General features: G+C 38.0%; 1 protein-coding gene across 3 annotated transcripts in view; it reads right to left on the bottom strand.

Annotated features, from left to right (window-relative positions):
* Positions 1-26688, bottom strand: part of LOC127418410 (ADP-ribose glycohydrolase MACROD1-like) — a 91371-nt gene that overhangs the window by 7245 nt on the left and 57438 nt on the right. For 2 of the 3 annotated variants that reach the window (XM_051659068.1, XM_051659067.1), the window contains exons 4-8: positions 23799-23828; positions 14778-14894; positions 4500-4621; positions 2527-2557; positions 335-408 (exon numbers count right to left, since the gene is read on the bottom strand). In XM_051659068.1, coding sequence (XP_051515028.1) covers positions 335-408; positions 2527-2557; positions 4500-4621; positions 14778-14894; positions 23799-23828 — 374 coding nt within the window. The remainder of the gene's footprint in view (positions 1-334; positions 409-2526; positions 2558-4499; positions 4622-14777; positions 14895-23798; positions 23829-26688) is intronic. The other variant, XM_051659070.1, reaches the window with a different exon arrangement.

Raw genomic sequence — 26688 nt, 5'->3', positions numbered from 1 at the left:
CCCAGGGACAAGAGAAAGAATGTGGCCACACTGTGGGATACGCAGAAGTTTTGTCGGAGATGTCCTGATGGCTCATTTCCTGTTAAATTTACTCTGGTCTCACATTAACTCACAGAGGCCAGGATATGTGTTTGTGGATTTTGTGCTGTTCTACACAGCCTGTCAAAGCCCCGTTAGGAACCAATTAAAGCTGTGAGGTTATGACTGTGTGTGCTGACTCAGAAAAGAATGTCCCCATGCAGCCACCATCTGTTTGCCACGGCGTGTGTTACTCATCGAACAATAACAACAATGGCAAAAAAAGAACACCAATAGGGAAAAGACAAACACACACCTTCTCATGGTTTTCCTCCAGGTATTCTCTCACTGTTTTCAGGGCAACTTCGACTGCTTGATCAGGAGGGTATCCTGCATCACACACATCACGCAACCCATGAACACAAAACACATCAGATTGGGGAGATTGGGGCTAGTTGTCATACTTTTTATTTTCTCAGAGTATGTTTATTGCTGAAAGTCAACTTCTGTATAGACACAAACCTTTAAGCCTTGGCTAAAAAAACTATGAACAGCTTCACTGTTATTGTGCAGGAATAATATAGTTCATTGAACACAACAGGGGGCATGTTTTTACACTATACGGGGTAAGTCGCCACAATGGAGCCTGCCGTTAAATTGCCTAGGATAGGCTTTTCAGCAAAATGTAAATAGTTAAATAATTCTGAAATACAAAACAATTAATAAAACAGCAAAAATGTAAAATATACATATATATATATATATATATATATATATATATATATATATATATATATATATATATATATATTATATAGTTGATACTTAATGTATGCCAGTGTGGTTTACTGTGTTTACTTGTTTACTCAAAAACTATTGCAAAGTTTAGTGGGTAGAACTCACAAAAAATATTCTAATTTAAGAGGGTTTTGAACTGGAAGTTTCAAACCAACATACAAAACCACTGCTTGAGAAAACACATTTTGTAAATAGACTTTTACTAAAAACCTTACAGAGATATAGCTCAGATATAGTTTGACAACTAGCCAGTCTCCCCTACACAAATTAACACACACATTACTTCAAATGTAGTGCTGTAATTTGTATGATTGACAACGAGATGTCGTAGATCAACAAGTTCACACCTTGTTAGCATATCCTGAAAGTCAACATGAAACAGTACACACAACCCATTTAACTTCTGTAATGTGACATTTCTGAGTGAGACAGAATATTTTAATATTGAAGATGTGAAATTAAAATGTTAGGCAGTACTCGATTTTATCCATTGGGAATTGATTTTATCATGAAAAGAGCGCACAAGAATGGAGCCAGACATGAATGTGAGTTTGCAGATGATTGCGGAGGACTACTCCACTCCTAAAACATTGCAGGCACCCACTTTTAGAGACTTTTTGACAAGACATGGAGGCTGAAAGTCAATTTCACTCTCAGGAGCATTTCAAAATATCCCAATTGGTAGTGCTTCTTTTTCAAAATGGTTATTATTTGCTATTATTTGAAGTAACCTTTATTACATTAATATTACTGTATTAACTATTGGCAAGATTTTAGAAAGGCTGCACTACCTACAGTACAACAGCACCCTTAAAAATGAATAAATAAATACAGTATTTGGCTGCTATTAGTTAACATCAACCAATTGCCCGCACAGCCTCATGCTGTGTCAGTCAGATGAAAATCAAAGCCGTTTCAGAAGCGGAGCAACTTTGTTTTGTTTGTTTGATGAAAGATGAAAAAGACAGATATTTTTTTGTTTTGGAATACTGTGTAGTGATAAATCGTGCACAATAAGACCAAGAATGTGATTTATGAAAGTAAAAGGAGTCAATTATGATTTCATGTTGACTTTAAGAAATGTGCAAAAACATGGCACCATATTCTTAGCATGAAGACTTATATATATATATATATATATATAAAAAACCTGATGGTGGTTGTTTTTGAAGAACTGAAGCTGTTGGGTTCATTTCTAAGTTTAATCTCGACACGTATAGCTAAGAAGGGGGATTATAATCACAGTGACATGCTCTCACACCTAATCTCTCCTAATCTGACCGTCTAATCCCACCCTTAATCTGAAAATCCCCCATGCTACTGCAAGTGATATCCACTCCCAGAATTCCTCAAATGAGGTTCCTACTACATAAACAACCACAAATAAGAGCACACCGTGAGCACAGAGGTCACATCATAGCCAAAGTCCATAGAGTGCTGAAGTAAGATGCAAGATGAGTGTATCATAAAAATGAGAACCACTGACAGCTAATAAATGCTGTTAATGAATAATCATAGAAATGATCAACGTTATTTAATCATTTACAAGTCGAATTGAAAACTCTAAATCAACCAACCCAATCGTAAACCTCGAATCAATTATATAGTCATTTATAGTCAATGACTATAGAGGAGGTATAAAAAATATAAATCATTGATGTAAGACAAAAATTTTTTTTTATTAATTTGGTCTCTAAACTTTTCACCTACCATATACTCCAGTTGAGATGCAGGGAAAAGCCTACAGGAACATAAAAAACAAAAAAACAAACAGTAACAGTAAAAGCAACTTAAAACAATTATTCACACGTTACTGTATAAAATTTAAATATATAACATTTACTATATACAAACTCCTAAATGCTTCAATATATACATGTGTACTGTTATAATAATAATAATAATAATAATAAAAAACAATTAAGGTTTACAAAGCACTTAAAGTTGTAGCTATTTGTCCAAAACAACAACAAAAAATAGCTTTTACAAGGGAGAGTGAATGTAAATTGATTAATTACAACCCATTAAGCATACAATCCATTTATAATGAAACCCAGCCACTTGCGGCCCAGAATTAAGGGCCTTAAAAACAAAACATTGAAAACTAATGGAGTGAGTCAAAGTCAGTTGTTTCTGATTTTAAAGATATTTACTGCTGTGGTGCCAGCATGCTAACCATGTTGTTCCAAACCTCTATGATCTTCTTTCTTTCATGGAACACAAAGGAGTTATTTTGCTAAATGTTCTGGCCTCTCTTTTCCATTAAATTAAAGTGAATGGTAAGCTCCAACTATGAAAAAAATAAAAAATAATAATCACCATAATAGTATAATAAAAGTCTCTCAAATCGTATTCGCCTTTGCGTACAAACGCACTTGGGCGCCATGTACACAAATGAGATTTGAGAGCTTTTGGTCTCTGACACAAAGCAATTGAATGGATTCAGAGACTTGAAATAGAACACACAAGTCGTATGGACTACTTTTATGGTGCTTTTATTGTCATTTACGGTGATCGTCATTTACAGTGACCCCATTTGCTTTTAAAGTATGGAAAAGTGCGGCAAAGACATTTTGCAAAATAACTCATTTTGTGTTCCATGCAAGAAAGAAAATCATACCAGGTTTGGAACAAAAATAAGGATGAATAAATATTGACAGAATTAGCATTTTTGGGTAAACTATTTCTTAAAAATAACACTTGGCAAAAAGATATTGGGATAATTATTTTTTTTTCCATAAAGAACACCAGTCACATAAAGAAAAAAAGACAAACAAGTCTCCTTCTTGAGAACCGTCACAATAGATCTTAGCTGTACCTGTGTGTGTTTATCCTTGATGGTGCACTGTTTTAAAATCTTTTATATATGCAGTAACCTGTCATCTATAAATCAATCCCTGAAAGAAATAAAGCTGAAACAGCTCTAAGCTGTTTTAGTAGATTCATATAAAAATTGTAAGGGCATCAGTGGAGTGTGAATCACGTACTGTGTTATGACTGGGTTGGAGGCATTTTGGTTCTTAAACCATGATGCAGCTATGAGACGTGAGTATTATAGGGTGAGAGTTTAACGTGTTAACTATATGTTCCTGTGTTTATGTGTGCTCATACAGGAGCGGGTCAAATTTAGCATGCTGCATCTACAAGTGTGAGATTGTTGTGGGCTGTTATGATTGGTATGGCTACATATGATTTGAGTTTCAGTCTAGTTATACTTTTAGTTATACTTTTTATTAGTTTAAGTAGTTTAGGGCTTTCTAAGTTAATGCTTTAATTGATATGATTAAAATGCTGTTATATTTCTCAGGGCCATCAAGTGTTATCGCTGTATATTTAAAAAAAAAAATTGTTTTATAATATACTAATAAACGATGTATACATATATATATATATATATATATATATATATATATATATATATATATATATATATATATATATATATATAAGATAACTAAATGTTCTTTAAAAAAAAAAAAAAAATCAAACTCAAATCAATTTGTGGTCATTTTTGTTATTATTATAAAGTTCATTTTGGAGTCCTGGAAATATATTTTAGTTTAGTTTAATTTTTTTGTTTGTTTATTATTCCAGTTAATAAAAAAATTTCTTTTAGTTTTCATTGAAGATAACACCACTGGCTGCACACACTGTGTGTGTGTGTGTATGGATCAAGCCCTCACCACAGTCCGCAGGTGGTTTTTAGTCGCTGTGTGCAGGCAGTTATAATAACAGTTTCTCAGTGCTTGTTCCTCTCTCTTCCCCACCAAATCTTGGACTATTGGGCCCACGGTGTGAATGACAACTGTGAAAGATAGGGACACATTTAAAATGAAAAAGAAGTCAACCCCAAATTTGAGAAAATACGTGAAATTTCTTTCATAACATCAACTTCCTGTCCCCTATCCTTCCCTTTTACCTTTCGGGGGAAACTTGTTCTTTTATTTACTTGAGATTTGTTCTCGTCCTTTTTTCACGTATGTTTTCTGCACTCTTTGTTTGTTGTTCTCGTCTTGCCACCTGTCTGTTCATCAACTTCTTAAGCCCCACGTGTCTTAATCCTGCATCGTGTATCTCAATATTCCTTCTCCCATTTACAGTGGGGAGTCCACGTTGAAAATGGAAAAGTTTTGGACTTTTTAAATGTAAAATGCATAAGAAATATTTTAGATACTGTACTGTTTCTAGGTCACTAATTAAAAAGCAAATTTGCATAGGCAATATTAACTCCTTAGTTCAAAAAGTCAGATCTCCTTGCTTCCATTGAAGTACACAAGATGCTTTTTGAAACGTTGTCAAATCATGCTGAATAACATGAATCATTAGGTTTTGCTGAAGCAATCGTGTAGTTCATTCCAACTCAAGTGCATATTGTTATTAAAGGAAAACGGGAACATACCAAATACAAAGAACATTCTGGAATGTACATTTTTTACTTCTCAATAAAAAAAGTTGTGTGCTGATAATTTAATTTATAATGAAAAACAATTAAATAAAAATACAATAATTTTCACTAGTGGTTTCAGACTTTTGAACTCTACAGTACACTCCGTTCAAGCGTAACCAGTGTGTCCATTTCCATTGTCCTCATTTTCTGTCTACCTTCTGTCTACAACATTTATCCATCTGTCCTCTCAATAGCTTATGTCCCTCCTCTCGTCATGTGTCATATATCTGTGGCATGTCCTCAATCTCCCCCTTTTGCCCCAATTGTGCTAGGAGCTCCCAGCAGCCCAACGTCAGTAATTGTCACACTCCCACTCGTCTTTCCCTCATCCATCCATCCCCCTTCTCTTTCTCTCTCCCCAATACCTCTCTGCGCTGCGTGCTGTCCAGCTGCGTATATTTACCGCTGCACTCTACAGTGTTTACAGCATCGATCCACCTCTATTTGTTTAGTCCAGCAGCATCATCATACATCAACTCGGGCAGAGACATTACTTACACACACACACACATACACAAACATAGCCACACTCAAAGATGCTCACACATGAAGTGCAAAAGAAAACAATAGACTGAAAAAAGAAACGTAGAATAATGGGCCAGGGTTATTATAGATTTGTATTTTTAATATACAGTTGAAGTCATTAAAACTCATTTTTTAACCACTCCACAGATTTAATATTAGCAAACTATAGTTTTGGCAAGTTGTTTAGGACATCTACTTTGTGAATGTCATGAGTAATATTTCCAACAACTGTTTACAGACAGATTGTTTCACTTTGAATTGACTAAATCACAATTCCAGTGGGTCAGAAGTTTACATACACTAAGTTAACTGTGCCTTTAAGCAGCTTGGAAAATTCCAGAAAAGGATTTCAAGCCTTAAGACAATTAACCAATTAGCTTCTGATAGGAGGTGTACTGAATTGGAGATGTATCTGTGGATGTATTTTAATGTCTACTTCAACAATATGGGAAAATCAAAAGAAATCAGCCAAGACCTCAGAAAAACAATTGTGAACCACCAGAAGTCTGGTTCATCCTTGGGAGCAATTTCCAAATGCCTGAAGGTACCATGTTCATCTGTACAAACAATAGTACGCAAGTATAAACACCATGGGACCACGCAGCCATCATACCGCTCAGGAAGGAGATGCATTCTGTCTCCTAGAGATGAATGTAGTTTGGTGCGAAAAGTGCATATCAATCAAAGAACAACAGCAAAGGACCTTGTGAAGATGCTGGAGGAAACAAGTATCTATATCCACAGTAAAACGAGTCCTATATCTACATAACCTGAAAGGCTGCTCAGCAAGGAAGAAGCCACTGCTCCAAAACCGCCAAAAAAAAAGACAGACTACAGTTTGCAAGTGCACATGGGAACAAAGATCTTACTTTTTGGAGAAATTTCCTCTGGTCTAATGAGAAAAAAACTGAACTGTTTGGCCATAATGACCATCGTTATGTTTGGAGGAAAAAGGGTGAGGCTTGCAAGCTGAAGATCACCATCCCAACCGTGAAGCATGGGGGTGGCAGCATCATGTTTTAGGGGTGCTTTGTTGCAGGAGGGACTGGTGCACTTCACAAAATAGATGGCATCATGAGGAAGGAAAATTATGTGGATATCTTGTAGCAACATCTCAAGACATCAGCCAGGAAGTTAAAGCTTGGTCGCAAATGGGTCTTCCAAATGGACAATGACCCCAAACATACCTCCAAAGTTGTGGCAAAATGGCTTAAGGACAACAAAGGCAAGGTATTGGAGTGGCCATCACAAAGCCCTGACCTCAATCCGATAGAAAACTTGTGGGCATAACTGAAAAAGCGTGTGCAATCAAGGAGGCCTACAAACCAGACTTGATTACATCAGTTCTGTCTGGAGGAATGGGCCAAAATTCCAGCAACTTATTGTGAGAAGTTTGTGGAAGGCTACCCAAAACATTTGACCCAAGTTAAATAATTTAAAGGCAATGCTACCAAATACTAACAAAGTATATGTAAACTTCTGACCCACTGGGAATGTGATGAAAGAAATAAAATCCACCGAGAGCGAACCACATTATAGCGACCACAAGGAGGTTACCCCATGTGACTCTACCCTCCCTAGCAACCGGGCCAATTTGCTTGCTTAGGAAACCTGACTGGAGTCACTCAGCACGCCCTGGATTCAAACTCGCGACTCCAGGTGTGGTAGTCAGCGTTTTTACTCACTGAGCTACCCAGGCCTCCGACATTTCACATTCTTAAAATAAAGTAGTGATCCTAACTGAACTAAGACAGGGAATGTTTTCTATTTGTGAATTGTGCAAAATGGAATTTGGCTAAGGTGTATGTAAACTTTTGACTTCAACTGTTTTTTCAATTTGAACTTTAATTTAATTTCATGTTAGGGCTACCAAAGTTATATGTGTTAACTGATTTAATTTAAATATTTTTAATGCCATTAAATTTCTATCTAGTGACATTTTCATGTTAAATGAAGGTAGGTTGTAAAGGTATCAAGTTCATAATGTGTATCAAAAACTACTATAAATTCATGGTTACTATCATTTATTTTAGTTGAAATTAAGAAAATGCATTAGTTTAGTTTCAGTTTGATGTTGTTAATGTTATGTATAATTTATGTTGCTTTTATTTTTATTTCAGTTAACAAAGTTGTTTTCATTTATGGAATAGTTTACCCCCCCCCCCCCCCAAAAAAAAAAAACATTATTACAATGCAAGCAAATGGTTTTGGTTACTATAAATCTCTACATTCGCTTCCACATTTTTCTTCTTTTGTTTTTGGTGAATCATATTATTCATGCATATTGCCACCAGCTGGGCAGGGAGGAGAATTTGTTGTAAAAAATGACTTAAATATTGATCTGTTTCACACTCACACCTATCATATCTCTTCTGAAGACATGGATTAAACCACTGAAGTAATCTCAGTTTTGGTCTCCATTCAGTTGCATTGTGAGAATCAACAGAGCTGAGATATTTTTCTTAATTTATGTTCTACAGAAGAAAGAAAGTCATACACATCTGGGATGGCATGAGGGTGAGTAAATGATGAGAGAATTTTCATTTTTGGGTGAACTATCCCTTTATACTTTTACAGTACTTTTAAGTGAGTCACTATAATCTGTCATTGTATTGGTAAAGGACCAGCACATTAATTAAATTCATCTATTTTTGTATTCTTCATAAGAAAGTCATACGTTATTGGAGTACACATGAGGATGTGGAAATTATGACAGAATGTTCATTTTTGGGTGAACCATAACTTTAATGATAATAGCTCTACATTGGGCATATGTTTCAGTGGAAGTACAGTGTCACAAGACTGTCATGTTTGTAGTACAACATGAGCTACAGTATAAAGCAGTTAGAGAGGAAGAGAGCAACAGGATGACATAATCGCTGCAGACATATGTGCAGCTGGGGATGAAAGCAAACTAAAGAAACCTCCCGAGAGGTTCAGATATCGCACCGCTCAACTCTAACTCCCTCACTCTCTCTTTTCCTCTAAACAAACACACACAACCAGATTTGCAACAATGTGCCGGTGAAAAAACAGGAAATAAACATTTTCTACAGTGTAGATTTAAGACTTTGTAGGTAAAAGATAAATTTATGAACCAGATAGTTCCTGCTGTTAAATCTAACTGGATGTACAGTGGATGAACCACATTTTAAAGCTGTGGTAGGGACAACATGCCTGCACATCACAACATTTCATATAAATTGAAATCTACTGTGTATTAACATGCAGAGTCTACATATGTACAATATCACCTACAGGTACACTACTTTCCAGAAGAATTATTTATTGGGGGTTGCTAATGCAAGCATCACTATAATTCTTTTAAAACACCTTACTGTGTATTAAAATTCACAATCTGGCAGATGCAAAAACAGGCAAATAAAAAGTCTATAGACTTACACTGAAAGAGGAACCCATATCATAGAGACTTGGGAGTGGGCTCTTTTGACTTAAGCAGTAAACAACCACCCAGAACGCTCCAGCAACCACATAACAACACATTAATAACTTCTCAGAGCAGGTCAGAGCCTGGCAACTTCAAACCAATGCCCTAGCAACCATGCACAAAAGCATTGTGGCGGTGACTTTTGCACAGGTCAGCCCCATCAAAATCAAATCAAATCAAATCAAATCACTTTATTGTGTCACTCAGACAATGTAAAAGATAGTTGACATGAAATACTTTTAGGAAGTTGACATGTCCTGCAGTGTGACATTTTATAATTATTATGCATGCATTTTTTATGACTTTGATACTATATGGAATTTGTGTCATGGCAGGACCTTTTAAAATGAACAAGTGAAGGCAAAAGGTGATTAGAAATGGTGAAAAACTTAAAAGAAACAAAAGACACTTTCCCTTTTATATTCATATAAACTGGAACATAAAAGAAAAAAACGTAAAAAAAAAAAAAAAAAAAAAGCTCATGGACACGCATCAAAATGATCACACGGGAAGTCGTGTGAAGTTGTTTCCAATTCTTCCGTTACCCTAGGATCGGCCATATTATGATGACTCGCCAATTAACCGACAAGTGCCATCTCCTATCAGACATGTTTGCATTGGCTCCTGTGTGTTTACCTTCCCCTGTGGCCTGATTGGAAACATGTGGCGTCAGCAGTATGGGAGACCTGGGCTCAAATCCTATGTTGAAACCCGAACATAATCACATAATCAGTGATGGTGCAATTCTGAGTTGCATTTTTCCCTCTAACATTACAATTTTACTCTATTGATGGTTGGGTTTAGGTTTGGGGGTTGTGGGACACAGTTTATAAAATACTGTATGCATTCCTCTTCACTGTATTACAGCCTGTATGACTGCAAAAAAAACCTCACTTCACAACTTGCTTTTGGTGCCCCTCCATGGACATTTCAGCCAGAAAGCTTAAACGTGCCCATAGGCCCAACAACACTTCCCGCTTTGGCCACTGGAGGAAGTGTTTCGAATTTCAGTAAGCACAGACCGTTTTTAGCTAAAGAAAGTTCTCTAAGTCCTCGTAGTGGCGTAGTGACTCGCCTCAATCCGGGTGGCGGAGGACGAATCTCAGTTGCCTCTGTGTCTGAGACCGTCAATCCACACATCTTATCACGTGGCTTGTTGAGCGCGTTACCGTGGATACCTAGAGCGTGTGGAGGCTTCACGCTATTCTCCACGGCATCCATGCACAACTCACCACGCACCCCACTGAGAGCGAGAACCACATTATAGCGACCACAAGGAGGTTACCCCATGTGACTCTACCTACCCTAACAAACGGCCAACTGGTTGCTTAGGAAGTCTGACTGGAGTCACTCAGAACGCCCTGGATTTGAACTTGTGACTCCAGGTGTGGTAGTCAGTGTCTTTTACTTGCTGAGCTACCCAGGCCCCCAATAAATGTAATTATTGAACGTTGGTGACTTTTATCATATTGCTTTTTTTTTTTTTTTTTAACCAATAAGCTACTAGGGGTTCTTGCTTACTGTCAGTATGTTAACATGCGCAGTTATAATCACGCTACAAGAGTTTTTGCACAGTCAAGCTACAGTCCTCATCTGTCAGTCCAAGTATACATGACACAATAATCGAATATTTGAAAGAGGGAAGTTTTAAATACACATCACCTCTGTCTTTTTCAGAATGCGCAAAAATGTGCAAAATTCGGACTGATTTTTATTTGGACTAAACCGTTTACATGACATTTTTTAATTAAATTATTCAGTTAAAATTAAATACATTCATAATAAAATGTTATGCTTTATTATGACTAAAGTCAAACTTTTAAAGAGCATGTAAATGTACTAAGAGGTATTACCACAGCTTTGCGTTTTGCCTAACACTGCGCATGGCCCCTGATACACATGGCCTCTCGTGGCTTTTTGCTTTGTCTACACCAGGCAGGAGATTTTCTATACACGTCTGTTCTCCTTAAGTTGTGTGGCCATCTTGCTTGCCATTATTTAAACGGTTCTACTTCACCATATCATCCGGTTTATAGATCCTGCTCTGCAAAAACATATTGTTCTCTTTTAGTGCCATATTTTAACATGCAGCCCCCATACTACACACCAAAACCTGACAAAACCCATAATGTATCAAAGAATCCACTCCAGACTTGCTATTATCAAGCTCTACATCACTTCTCTGTCCCTCCATTCCTCCTCCCACCTGTTCCCCTTTTCTCTCTCCTTCCCTCTCTGTAAAAGTTTGTCTTTCTTTTACCAAGCCTTGCTGTTCACTCAGCCAGACCAACCCCAAGGCTTGTGCACAAAGGGAGGCCCTGGCCTCTCCCACTAAGCCCCTGGAGAAAATGTCACTGTGAGCTCCATCCCCATTCTGTTGCGGTAGAATAGCAGGTGTGTCGATTTAAAAACGAGCGAGAACACAACTGCTTATCATCTGAAAAGTCAGAAGGTGTTTGACTCCAATGACTCCACCCCATTTTCTCATTCTATCTCTCAAATTCAAATTTGCATGAGAGTTGGGTTACATTGTACCCGCCGTGAAGGTCCTATCAAGCACAATGTACTACACAATAGATCTCTCTCTATTCACCTTGGCTTTTATCCAATTGGTTTTGACAAGTGGAGGCTGTGATTTTGAGAAAGCTGTGGCCCAAAGTAATTTGAGATAACAGCCCCAAATTTGAGGTCATTCTAAATGTACAGTGTGTTTCAGTGGATTGTTTAATAAATATAATTAAGTAATTGAACCTTGTTCTTCATCTATTCTATGAGAGAGAGAGAGAGAGAGAGAGAGAAAGGGATTAGTTAAATAACAGGAGAGGAGAGTGGGTGTTCGATTGGCCTGTGTGGATTTTAATTAGTGTTAATTGGCCACAGAGGGAAATGAGGGCTCGGAGAGAGTATGTGAGTGTGTATGTGTGTGTATTGATAAATACACTTCTCTCCTCTCTTTCTCTCCCCCTAGAAATGGTTGTTATTTGTATGGTTGCATCCCTAGTCAAGGCTGTATTGGTACACAGGTGGACTTAGGGACTGACAGAGGCTGTGGATTCTGTCTTTTCTACACCAATGAGATTCACTGGGTTTCTTGCTCATCCCTCAACTCTGAGAGGGTATATATTAATACTATAAGCCTGTTTCACTATAAGACACAAACATACTTTCCCTTATCCTCCTCCAATAAGCAACAGATGTGGGGGCACATGTGCAAACTTCAGCTGAGGCAATCAAAATATGACAATACTTCCCCCAATCACACAAATCTCTTCAAATCTGTTCTTTAACATTGTATTTATGGGATTTTTGATTTAATTAGTTGTGCTTGCCAAGGCAATTGCTCATATTCAGGGCTGGGCTTGTCTTTTGTTTTTGTGTTTTGTTTTAAGAAAAATAATCCAAAGTATTAAAGGGATAGTTCACCCAAATATTAAAATTCTCTAATCATTTACTCACCCTCATCCCATCCCAGATGTGTATGACTTTCTTTTTTCTGCAGAACACAAACAAATATTTTTAGAAGAATATTTCAGCTCTGTTGGCCCATACAAAGCAACTGAATGGTGACCAAAACTTTGAAGCTCCAAAAATCACATAAAGGCAGCATAAAAGTAATCCATAGGGGGTTTTCCATTGCCGAAGGTGCCCCCTATGTATGGCGCCCCTATGCATTGCATACATTGCATATATGGCTTTTGTGCCTCTGCCAAAACCGCTTGGATCACTTCCAAAAAATGGATTAAACCTCTGGATCCTTATGGATTACTTTTATGCTGACTTTTAGCTTTTTGGAGCTTCAAAGTTTTGGTACCCATTCACTTTCATTGTTTGGACCTACAGAACTGAAATATTCTTTTAAAAATCTTAATTTGTGTTCTGAAGAAGAAAGAAAGTCATACACATCTGGAATGACATTAGGGTGAGTAAGTAATGAGAGAATTTTAATTTTTTGGGTGAACTATTCCTTTAAAAGTTGACTATTGACTCTTAAACGTTTGTGCAATGGACATAAATGATAGCTCAAATTGTGTGGCTTGTTGAGGAAATATGTGCTATTACTTTTGCAAGTGCAAGGTATTATAAAAATTCAGACTTTGCATACACTAAAATGGGCAAAACATTTTTTAGATTTACTTTGAGCATGTTTACATGCACACCAATATGCTGATAACTACCAAAAATCAGCTTATTCAAATAAATCAGACAACGCAAGAAATCCATGTTTACTTGAGATTTGAAACCATTGGATGATTCTCTTCTTTTGACATCAAAATGTAAACAGTCATGCACGCAACACTTATGCACAATGGATAAAGTGGTAAGAACACCAGTAAAGGTGTTTACATGCAAAGTAAAATCAGGCAATCGTTGCAACCTGTGGCAATCGTTTATGATTAAACCATTTCTTACCCCAATAAAGGAAAACTGTATAAGGTGTTTACATGACCTCACACACTGTTGGGTTATTAAGCATTATCGCTGTAAGATCATGCATGCAAACACACTCATTAAAAGAGGGATCTGAGCCATTTCTAGGGTCCAGAATTTTATAAAGACTTGCGGATGGGCTCTTTGCACTTGGATCAGTACATTTTTAAAAGATAAAAATTTAAAGAGGGTTTTTTAATAATCCATCACAAATACCTAAAGTGAACGCTGTTCATACAAAACGTATCATCAGATCAGTCATTTTAGAAGCAGCATGTACTCGACAAAGTCATACACAAACACTAAATTCACTCCTACAATTACTTCTGATATTAATTGTTCTACTCCCTGCAGTTCAGTACAGTACAGATTATGAAAGAAAAATGAAAAAACAAGTAAAGGTCAAATAGAACCTAACAGAGGACTTACCTTGAAGTGTGTGCGAGTGTGTGTGTGGTGATGGGTTGATGTTTATCTGTGTGTGTGTGTGTGTGGGGGGGGGGGGGTAGAATCAGCAGCATTGCAATCTCGGTCTCTGAAGCTAGGTACAATTGGGGGGGGGATCATAAATTAGACAAGGAAATTACTGCTAAGTGTACGAATAAATTAAAGTGTGCTTGCTTCTGTAAACACTGTCTGACTACATAATTACTGAACACTCTCTGGAAGAGTGAAAGAGAGAGAGATGGATGGGGGAGGGAGGGAGGGAGACTGATAGGCAAAAAGGTTTGTGTTGATGCTTTATTCATACAGTGACGTGCAACATGTACGCTACTGTTTGACATTTCACTAGAGAGGTTGCCCAACACCTGCTCACATTCCTGAGACTAAAAACTTAAATAAATGGGGAAAAATGCACTTTTGGCATTTATCAAGCGTAATTTAGTTTCCACAAAAGTACACCACTGACTTTGAAGCGATCAAGCGTCTAATTCTGTTCTCTGCCTTATCTAACCACTGTACTGGAAAAGATGCTCAGCTTTAATTGTAAAAAATGATTCTGAATCCATCATACATAAACTAAAGAGCTGAAAACCTTTCTGACTGATTTTTGATGGCATTTGTAAAATGCTCTTGTATGATGAACTACTGTATGCTTCATGGGAGACTCACATCTTGCAGGCAGGCCATAGGCACCGGTCATCTTGGCCTCGCCTGATTCACAGCCGTTCAAAGTCGCACATTCCTTTCTCAGCAGAGGACCGGCTCCGCGATGAATGGCACCATCCACTGAAGGGTTAGAATTATGAAAAAATGTCTAAAGACTGTTGAACACAATAACACTGTAACAATCTTTATACAGAGAATATTATTTAAAGGCACAGTTCAGCTGAAAATTTAAATTCTCTCATCATCCACTCCCCCTCATGCCATCCCAGATCTGTATGACTTTCTCTCTTCCACAGAACACAAACAAAGATTTGTAGAAGAATATTCAGCTCTGTAGGCCCTTAAATGCAAGTGAATGGTGGACAGAACTTTAAAGCTCCATAAAGCACATAAAGGCAGCACAAAATTAATCCATACAAATCCAGTGGTTAAATCCATATCTTCAGAAGCAATATAATAGGTGTGGGTGAAAAACAGCCACCTACTGGGCAGGGAGGAGAAAGAAAAAAAGGGAGGGATAAACCAACGGAAAAGAATAAATCAATCATATTTGATCAACAGCCCAGCAGGTGGCGATATGCAAGAAGAATGGCAAAAAAATAACCGACAAAAAACAGAAGAACTCTCGTGAAGGTGCTTATGAGGGCTGTGGAAAAGTAGATTTATAGTAAAAAAGGACTTAAATATTGATCTGTTTCTCACCCACACCTATCATATCGCTTCTGAAGACATGGATTTAACCACCATATGGATTACTTTTTTATGCTTATTGGCTTGATATGCTTATTGGACCTTCAGAGTTCTGGGCTGCATTTCCCAAAAGCATCACAAGCTTAAGTTGATCGTAGAGACCACTGGGTCAAAGTTTTCTACGATCTACTTTGGCTTACAATGCTTTTGGGAAACGCAGCCCTGGTCAACATTCACTCACACTGTATGGACCTACAGAGCTGGGATATTCTTCTAAAAACCTTCATTTGTATTTAGCAAAAGAAAGAAAGTCATACACATCTGGGATGAGCAAATGATGAGAGAATTTTCCTTTTTGGGTGAACTATACCTTTAATAAACACAAATGTGGCGCAAGATGCATGTATGCACGCTTATTTGCTTATTTATTTATGTTTGGAAGTTACCTATAAAATTCACTTTAAAATCCACCAAAAATCTGAGGGGGCAAATGCATGACACTTCAAGATGTACTTTAAATCCAAAACGCTTTAATGCTGGGCCTTTTAAGAAGCCAAACCCCCCAATTTTTATTACAGCACTGAAGGCAGTGAATGGAGAGCAATAACAGTTTTACTCGAGGGATTTCAGCACCCTAGCACTTTTTCTGATATGTGCTCAGAATCTGTAGAAGTGAGAGAATAGAGTGATGAAAGTATACAAGGATATGTAGTAGTGCCATATAAACATAGAGGTTAAGATCAAGAGATTAATGGGGAAAGAACAGATGGAGGGAAGTTGTACTCTGTAGATTTGAGGGAGGAAAGGAGGAAGAGTGGAAGGAATAAAAGAAAAGATGCTAATGTGGTGACAAGTTACGGCTGTTGGGAATAGCTTGCCTTCCTGTGTAATTGCAACATGCACACAGGCACTTTAATGTAAAAGACTGACATCTTGTTAGCAGGTGCTAATTGGCTCTTTGCTTACCTGACAGGGAAGTTGTGACATGGAAAAAAACATATAATATTTTCCTACATTCCATACAGATCTTTTTTCCAGCACACAATCACATTTGCTCCTTGCATGCAACCCCACACAACACCTCATCATACAAAAACATGCATGCATATGCAATGCACACATAGGACTTCTGTGTACAAAAACACTCATTAACAGTTGTTCTCAATTTCCAGTCAAATAAGTTTGGCCTGGACTAGGCAGCATTAACAAGTGTCACCGAAAGGCCTTCTCTTATTAGCTGAGCTGGTCACCATGGCAGCCATTAGTAAGAGCATTTGATAGGATCTGGCACATCTGCTTGCCCGTGTCACAAATCCCTCGACACCAAAGCACTATCTCTCTCTAAACACTTGCCCGCCGTTCTGGGTTTTTAACCAGAATACCAACAGAGCTCTCTCTGCCAAGTGGAGACAGAGAAACACACACACATAAAATAAATCAATCAGCCCTTATCCATATGCGGCTCTCTGCACAGCTAAATACAGAAATTTTACACACATTGTGACTTTAAGGAGTTAAAGTTATAGTTCACACAAAAATGAAAATTGTCATCATTTACTCACCTTCATATTGTTCCAAACCCAAATCACTTTCTTGCTTCCATGGAACACAAAAGGAAACATTTTGAAGAATGTACCGAATGTTGCTCTTTTCCATGCAATTACAATGATTTGAATCAAGATTTGAAACTTCAAATCTTCAATTGAATCTTGCAGCTTCAAAAAGCATGCAAAAGCACCATAAATGTACCATATGACTCATGCACTTTATTCTTCGGAGGTCTTCTGAAATCATAAAATAGCTGGGTCGAACAGACCAAAATTTAAGTTGTTATTCATTGGAAATCCAACATCTCATTGGTGCATATGTAACCGGTCTAGCTCCGAGTGGGATTCGAACCGGCGTCCGCCAGCATGGGAGGTGGGCGCTAACAAGGAGGCTAAAGTTTACAGCCTCTAGCGTCAGTCGCTAGTGTGCCTCTTGAGGCCAGGGGAGTGAGGTTTACACATACGGCACAGCTATCACATACCAGCGGGCTCCCGTTACACATACACAAGAGTTTATTTGAGAAGTAGTGATGTCTGATTTGTGAAGCAAACAAGTTTTGTTAATCGAACCATCTGATTCAATGAAAAGCTCCAGTCACCATTCATTGAAACTGTACAGAAAAGAGTGACACCCTGTCTATAACAGACGCGAGCAGCATTGAAATTAATAGAACTTTATAACCATTATAATCAATGATGCTGTCTACACGAGAAGCGTCCGTTACTGCGCGTCAGTTGCTGCGCGTCAGTTGCTGCGCGTCTGTTGCTGCGTGTCCGTTGCGCCTACAATAAACAGGTCTCCAGTTACATTTTGCGCTGCACGTGCTGGCACTACTGCACAAATTAAACGGTTTAGAACGTTTGTGTTGATGCGTCAAGTGTAGACAGCCTCAAGCCGTTGCGGAGCATCGCATCAACAGACGCACCCAGTGTAGACAGGGTGTGAGCAATACATTGTTAAAAATTTCTCCTTTTGTGTTTTACGGAAGAAGAGAGAGCCATGTTAGGTTTGAAACAACGTGAGGATAAGTGAATGATGACAGACTCTAATGTCACAGCATACTTTAATACAATCTGGAGCTCTCCTCCGCTCTGAGCATCAGGAGGGATCTGACTGATGTCTTCTATTGTAACAAACTGACATTTGAATCGCCTATAGTTATATGTGCCATTTGCAAGTATGATCCATTTGACCGTGAAACTAGTAAATCCAGCATGAATTACATTTTTCCCATCACTCATTCCTTGCCTCTCTTCCTACCTTCTGTCCTCACTCACTTTCTCTTTCCATATGTCCCTTCCTTTCATTTCCTGTCTTGTAGCCTCAGCTGTCTGAAAATGCAGGATGCTAATGAATAAAAACGGTACAAAAAATAACATAAACCACCATACAACACATACATGGTCTGAAAGGGGGTTTGGGGTGAATTTCTCTGTTTTTTTGTATTTGTTATTTTTCATAATATTCTATTCTAGGCCTTAGAATGAATTTAGTGCATGTGGAGACCTTTATGTATTTGCTGGCTCAGCTGGGGAGTGTCGCTGAATGTATAAGTATATGAAGTTTTTATTATTATTATTACTACTATTATTATTAAACTCCAAAATGAACTCCAAAACTGTATGTATTTGACAGAAATGAAAAACACACTCTGGTTTGGAAAAATACGCTTTTCATAAAAAAAATGTTCCAAAAAATGTTGCACATTAAAGGGATATTTCACCCAAAAATGAAAATTCTGTCATCATTTACTCACCCTCATGTTGTTCCAAACCTGTATGGCTTTCTTACTTCCATGCAAGTGAGGATGTAAGGCAGAATGACAGCCTCAGGCAGAGGTGGACTGGGAACAAAAATCGGCCCTGGAGAAAAGTTGTTGAGCGGGGGGGTTGGGGTGATGTACATGCAATGTTAAGTTGTCGATGTGGAAGGTTGTGACAATGTGTGTCACTGTCTCCTTCTGCATATCGTGGAACCCTTCGGCATATTGCGGACGGCCCACCAGGAAATGTCCCGGTTCTCCCGATGGCCAGTCCGCCTCTGGCCTCATGCACCATTCACTTTCATTGCACGGAAAAAAGCGCAACCAAAGTCTGTTGAATGATGACAAATGATGACAGAATTTTCATTTTTGAGTAAACTATCCCTTTAATAATAAAAAATAAATAATCATTTCTGACACTGGACACATACAGTAATATCTCAAGTGTTCTTTTCTTTATTTTCTCTTCTGTTATTTTAATGCAACCCACCATTCTGCCCCGCTAGCTTTAGTGCTTTGCCTGCCTTAAACACCATCGTGCAAAGACACCCCCCTCATGTATCTCTCTTTGCATGCAGTGCTCTGAGGCTGTGTCCTCCCTGATGTATAGTTTGTCCCTGCCTAATTATCACCCAGGTTTGTCTTAACAAACCTCAGAAGTGCAGCCAACAAAAAGAGAAGGAGAGAGTGCGAGTGGAAGCTGATGTTTTTGCATATTGGTGACAGAAATAGAGAGAAATGAGGTGTTGGAGTGTTATGGAGTGAGGAGAAGAGGTGATGGGGTAGGGCAGAAGGATGGGTAAAGAGCAAACATGAGACAGATAGAGATGGAAGACATGTAGAGGCACAAACTGACAGTGAGGTTTAAAATGAGGGAGGTGAAGGTCAGGCCTAAATCAATCCAGTTTCCCATTTGAGTTGGAAGAACTACATAAAACTCAGGTCAATATACAGCAGTGCACACTTCTGAATTTGTGTGTGTGTGTGTGTGTGTGTGTATGTATGTGTGTGTGTGTGTGTGCGTGAGAGAGACACGGTTCTGATGAGTTGGATTCTCAAGTGCAGATTTATCACTGATATTGATTAGCTAACAGGCAGGCACTTAACACGGGCACAAAGAGCACGAGCGGCACATGCTTACAATAACACACATACATGTGCATGCACACACACACACACACACACACACACACACACACACACACACACACACACAAATACTGAGTCAACAGTTGGAAATTTCTGTTAATATGCATGGCACTCTGCTAGTACTATCATAAATCACATACAAAAGATTGTGCAGTGCACTTTTACAAACACACATACTTCTCATTTAGATTCAGGAAATGTACATTAGATTTAAGAAAACAACATTTGTACTTAGTTTAAGAACACACAGAGGCAAAATAAGATTTGCATAATTGACATTTATATCTATTGACATAATCCATCTACAGTATATTGACAGAAGATATGTGCCATGGTGGTCGACTAATTTGAGAATTGCGTCTCTCATTAAAACCATCACCACAAAAAATTTGAATGTTAGTAGTCGACCCCACTAATCGACTAGTCAGTTGTTGGACGACTAGTCGATTAGTGGGGTCGACTACCAACATTAATATTTTTTGTGGTGATGGTTTTAATGAGAGACGCAATTCTCAAATTAATTGAGAGAGCATTTTTGTGTGATTATAGCTTGCTGTGCTTTAAAAGTGAATAATAGCACAGTAAAACCTTCTGCAATAAGTTCTGACTCATTAATGCTTTAAGTTTAGTCCATTTATGCACCGTTGCTGTTTCAGCCATCAAAGCGTTGCATCAATAATACATTACAAGGCGATCGCTGTCGGACATTAAATTCTCTGATGTGAGTAATATTTTCACGTATTTATGAGATGCTTTGGAGAGATTAAAGTCTTTTGATTATTCTGTCTTGACAAAGCTTAAATAAATAGCTGCAGTGAAAAAAGGTTTAAACTGCTTGATGTCATGAACTAGATATGTACCCGCATCATTATCGTGCAGTTCTGCGCTTTTGAATGCGCAGCGAGCATCACCCTGAGACTCCCGAGTGCTCCAGTTACATTGAAGTGTGTCATTCTGTGTTCAGGATGTGCATCAGCAGTTTTAAGCCGCTATGTATGGGAGTCTTTCTAATTTCTTTCTTCTCTTACTTTGATAGTTTTGTGCAATAAGATGTTACATTGATTTAGCCTAAATAATTGTTGAATATCTGTTAGTTACCATGTTGAAATGCTGTGCTTAGCATCCGTATATCCATCTGAAATGTGTCTGATCTGGGTCACATGAATATAACAAAGCCTAATTATACATTATTATCCTTAACACCGACTAGTCATTCAAACCAACCGATTGTCGTTTATGAAAACTGGTAGTTTTGCACATCACTAATTGACAGTGTTCCAAAACAATGCTGATAAAAAAGAAATGATCACTTTTGTGAGTCATGCTTCATGACGACTAGTCTTTTTGTTGTGCGAAATATTCTGGTTTGCTTTTAAATGGTTTATAATTGGTTATAATTTAATATAGGGATAATACACAAGAGGTAAGGTTCATTTCAGACTGATCACACTGTGAATTCAGCGTCAGGAGGTCAGAAGTTCTGCTGCTGAAATCGGTCTGCACTTACCGAATTTGATACCACTGCCCCCAGTGGCCAAAATTAGAAGTGTTGTTGAGGTGAAACGTAAACAGGGTGGCACCAAAAGTGAGTTGCATTTTTTGTTGTAAATGACTTGGTCAACAGGAATGCAGATATTGAATGCAGGTTGGAGGCGTAACGTTATCACTCGACGACCATGCGCTACACGGACGGGTTTAGCCGTTGCGCACCTTCTCTGGGTTTACATCAGCGTCTCCCGCTGAACACGTTTACATACGTGCCCTCCCAAGAACGTCAATGGGGGAGAATTCAGTGGAGGATGCCGCGATTGGGCCGTGAAAATGTATGCAACATGTTTGATTTCTACTGAGAATTTTAAGAGCTGTGGAGGAACTCAAAACTCTTGAACAGCTAGACAGCCCTGACAGCACTTTTTCAAATTACACATCACCCTTACTAAAATGTATAGCAATTTCACACCAGTAAAAGTAACTGTGGTATTTTGAGATAAAATGTATAAACATGTTATAGTTTTATATTAAATAATCTATAAGAGTAATCTATTAGACTTACATTTTATTACAACTGTGGCAGTTAGTTAACGTTTTTAAATGTGTTTAGGCTACTATTTTTTCACAACAAATTCTATAATTTATCATTTGTATTTTTTTTTTTTTTTTAAAGAAAGACCAGCTACATTAACATAACCACAGTAAAGAGAAGACATCCATGGTCCTACCTGTGCTTTGAAAAAAATGCTGCTCACCAGAATCATATTGTAAAAAATTTAAAATCTCACGGGGAAGCATGCCACCGACCCTCCTACATGATAAGGAAGCACTTTGTGACTTGATGGGTGAATGATGAAAGACTTTAGAAACACCACTTGAATGTGGAAAACAAAATATGGGCGCATGCTCTTATTATTATTTTCGCATTTATTTTGAACATCTTTGTACTTGTTTTGGTTTGCATGTTTTTTTCTATTGATTAATGGCTTACAATTATAAAAAGTGATACGAGTGATCCGACAGCACAACTATAATAACGGTTGGCTAGGACAAAGGTCGATTATATGGTTTAGCAGCTATTATACAACCATATTTGACCACAAAATGCTATGATTGTCCAATCAGAAGCAAGGATTGCAGAGAGGGGTGGAATTAACAGCTTTATTTTCTAATACTCTCTTGTTAAGAAGGTTTAACAGCTAGTCTGGTGGAAACAGATGTGCTGACAGGAGATAGCTACTGTTGCTATATAATGTAAATGTGATTTCTCACAGTGCACAGTCTACTGGAAAAACAGTTGTTACATGTAACACATTGATTGTTCAGAACCTTCCGAGACCAGGAGCATTACGGGCCTGTAACTAATGACTAAAAAAGCAGCTCTCAGATAATTGCAGATGTAGTTCCGGATCCTCACGAGAACATTACTTATTTGATGGACCATCATTTATAAGTAGGATGTTTACCTATGTCGAGACGGTCCTGTTTCTCCTTACAAACAAGCCCTGTGGCAGTAGCATGGTACTTTGGTATATACTACTAAATGATAACCATATTCATGCACTATGGTATTTATATTGTGATTCAAAGCACTATAAATAATGAAATAGTAGCCTACAACTACCATAGAAGAAAAAAATGGTGATGGTATGGTACTTTTTTTTTATAAAATGTTTTGGTTAGTGTTCCCTTAAAGGGATAGTGAGTAAAAGACAGAATTTTCTGTTTGGGGCAAACTTTCTCTTTAAACATTAGTTCAGAATTGACTGTATGTGTGGCTATTGCCAAAGAGTTCACTGTTTGATGAGTATATGTTTGTACAGATAGAGGGGAGGAACCTGAAGGTTTTACTGTATTTCTGGGAAGATCTACCATCTTGTCAGATCAAAGGACATTTTAATACATCACAGTGAAAAAGCACCATCTCTCTTTAATTCCGCTGTTTTATTCAGAATCTGCTGATGAATTGTTTTTCTCTTGTAAATTTTTGTGGTTGTGCGTGTGTGTGTTGGGAGGAAAGGGTTGCTCTATCAGAGATGGTTTAAGAGTTTAGCACTCATTTCATCTCACTGGGTCTCTCTAATCGCTATTTTGCTCCTCAAATAGCGCCTCTGTTCTCATTCACAGGGCAATCAGAGATCGGCTGTTCAAATTCAGAGAAGTGCAAAGCCTCGGGCTGACAACAGCTCCCATCACACACACACTTTCTCGCTCTCTCACCTTTGCTTCCACCTGCTGATTCTCACTTGCTCTCTTCCACCTTCTAATTCCTCTCACACTTCTCCAGTGCTTCTCTCCTCTAATGTCCTCTATTTAGCAAAACTGTAGTGTCTACATTTCTTTCATTCAACCTTTGAAAAAGAGGCGAAAAAAATTTGACTCACCTCCTCCTCCACCCAGCAGTGTCTTGTTAGCTGAAATGATAGAAAAACAAAACAGAGGACTCTTCAGAGACATTGCTGGAAAAGTGACATTGGCAACATGCTGGTGATTGACAAAAAATGGTTTAGAGGATCCTAGACCAATTCAGTCAAGAATAAGTATTAGCAGGAGAAAAGGTATAGGCATTTAACCCCTTTAACCATAGTAAAATTACTCAAATGCATGGCCTTGAATGGCTTATTGCTTTTATCAAATGGCAGCAACCGCAGTATGATACAAATCACATAATATGTTTAATAAATAGTTCAAATTAATTATCGGAATAAACTATGCACCCTTTTCACATTTCTGGCTTCGGAATGTGGAAGTAAGCCATAGTGGGGTAAACATAGCTGTGAATGGGAGACCATAGCAAATATTACTTTTGCATTCCCATTTGGTCCAAAAGCAAAAGTAAAAATACCCAGGAGAAAATCCCAGGAGATCAGCAGTCACAGAAATACTCAAACCATCCCGTCTGGCACCAAGAATCATGCCACGATCCAAATCATTGAGATCACATTTTTTCCTCATTCTGATGGTTGATCTGAACATTAACTGAAGCTCCTGACCCGTATCTGCATGATTTTATGCACTGCACTTCTGCCACATTATTAGCTGATTAGATAATCACATGGGTGTCTGTTGGTGCCAGATGGGTTGGTTTGAGTATTTCTGTAACTGCTGATCTCCTGGGATTTTCACACACAACAGACTCTAGAATTTACTCATTAATGGTGCCAAAAACAAAAAACATCCAGTGAGCAGCAGTTCTGTGGACAGAAATGCCTTGTTGATGAGAGAGGTCGACGGAGAATGGCCAGACTGGTTCGAACTGACAAAGTCTACAGTAACTCAGATAACCACTCTCTACAATTGTGGTAAGAAGAATATAATCTCAGAACGCTATTCTGAGATGCAGGTTGGTGCTGTTTTGGCAGCACGAGGGGGACCTACACAATATTAGACAGGTGGTTTTAATGTTGTGGCTGATCGGTGTATATATATATACAGTGTATATCAGTATATATATATATATATATATATATATATATATATATATATATATATATATATATATATATATATATATTTATTTATTTATTTATTTAAATAATATTAAGTATATATACAAGATACAGATTTATATACTGTATAAGTCCATTCGCCTCTAACTGTAGGTTGTACCAAGTAACATCTCAACTTGCCACATTTAGATAGAATAGGTGGTCACTCATGTACGTTCATCTGCATTTTGCTATGGCTTCAAACATTGCTCATCCCATCAGAATGTAGAGTCAGACTCTGAACTGTTTTATCATTATATTTAATTATAATGAAGATTCTCATTCAGAGAACATTCAAAAACACTCCACTTAAATATACATATTTAAAAATGTTTCATGCTTCGTTGGACAGCAAATTATCTGCATTTCCAACATGCCACAACTGCATTAGGACCCTTACGCTTTTCTGCTTGCTAAGTAGATTGTACAACGTGGCCATCCAATGCGCTAATTGATATATGCATCAATGCAGTAAAAAGCAGAGTCTGGAACTTGTGTCACAGGTGAAATGAAAGCCTTCATGCAATTTTATAAATTACACTTGTCGATACAGAGCTGCTTTTTCATTACAGTCAAAGTGCAAAAATGTTGTCTACCAGTTAAATCTCAATAAAAAGGGACAGTTGGCTCTGTTTGCAGCAAACAGTGCTTCAAATTTAAGCTCAGAGTCTGAGGCTATCGCAATGAGTGTATTGTTTCATAATCACACTATGAAGCTAAAACACAAATGAGCAATAAGATTGCTGATTATTTTTCCCATTTAAAATTCATTACACCTCTGCACACGGACGTTAAACTGCATGATGAGAGATGCGCTTATGAGCCGACAAATAATTTACCAGATGGAGTTAATGTAAGCCCAGACAAACAATTTTTTTTTCAAATGAACATACAAATTTGCAACAGGGATAGACTGACAAACAGAAAACAGGATGGAGAGAGAGGAGTAACCATAGCAACCCCAAAGCCTAAAGGTTTGTTACTGAAACCTAGTTAATTACACAGAGAGGGGAAAGAAGGAGAGATGGAGACAGACTAGATGAGAGAGACAGGAGAGACGGAGAAGGAGAGATATAATTTGCAAGTGGAGGCCCCATTCACTCCTGTCTGTCAAAGAAAAAAATACTAGCAGGAAGAGGAAAGGGACCAGACATGTATGAGGAAGGACAGAGTGAGAGAAACAGTGGGAGAGAGAATGAGTGAAGGCTGCAAGTTGATGATACCCCAGGGAGAGAGATTTGCCATCTGCTTAAACCCTGTGCGCAGTGTCTTACTCAGGGGAAGGGTGACAGTAATACCGTGGAGTTGATGATGATGATCTCACACACAAACACACACACACACACACACACACACACACAAAGAGAGAGACACTTGTGCTCTCACAGTTCTGTGAGGCATATTGACATGATCAGATTGTATTCGGGAATGTGTTCACAAAATGCAATCTTCCTATTCAGAACTGTAACAATTCCCTTCAGGCAAGATGAAATGTATCTGTGAGGAAAACAATGTCCATGAACATCAATACCAAGGTTGGGAATGTAAGCTAAAACTGTGTTCAGTGCCGATTCGTAATGTAAGCTGCACACGATACACAACAAAATGCAGTATATTCCAACATCTAGAGTATGTGTCAGGATTAGGATCACAAAGAAGGATTAGAAAAAAAACAGAGGGATAGATGAGAATAAAGAAAGTTCAACAGAAGGTTGGGGTGAGAGTAGAAAAGGAAGAGAAAGAGAGAGATAAAAAGATATTTGAAAGTAGGTAAACAAAAGTGTAA

The sequence above is a fragment of the Myxocyprinus asiaticus genome, chromosome 27 (assembly GCF_019703515.2).
Source record: "Myxocyprinus asiaticus isolate MX2 ecotype Aquarium Trade chromosome 27, UBuf_Myxa_2, whole genome shotgun sequence".
Classification (NCBI taxonomy): Eukaryota; Metazoa; Chordata; class Actinopteri; order Cypriniformes; family Catostomidae; genus Myxocyprinus; species Myxocyprinus asiaticus.
This window is presented reverse-complemented; position numbering and strand designations above follow the sequence as displayed.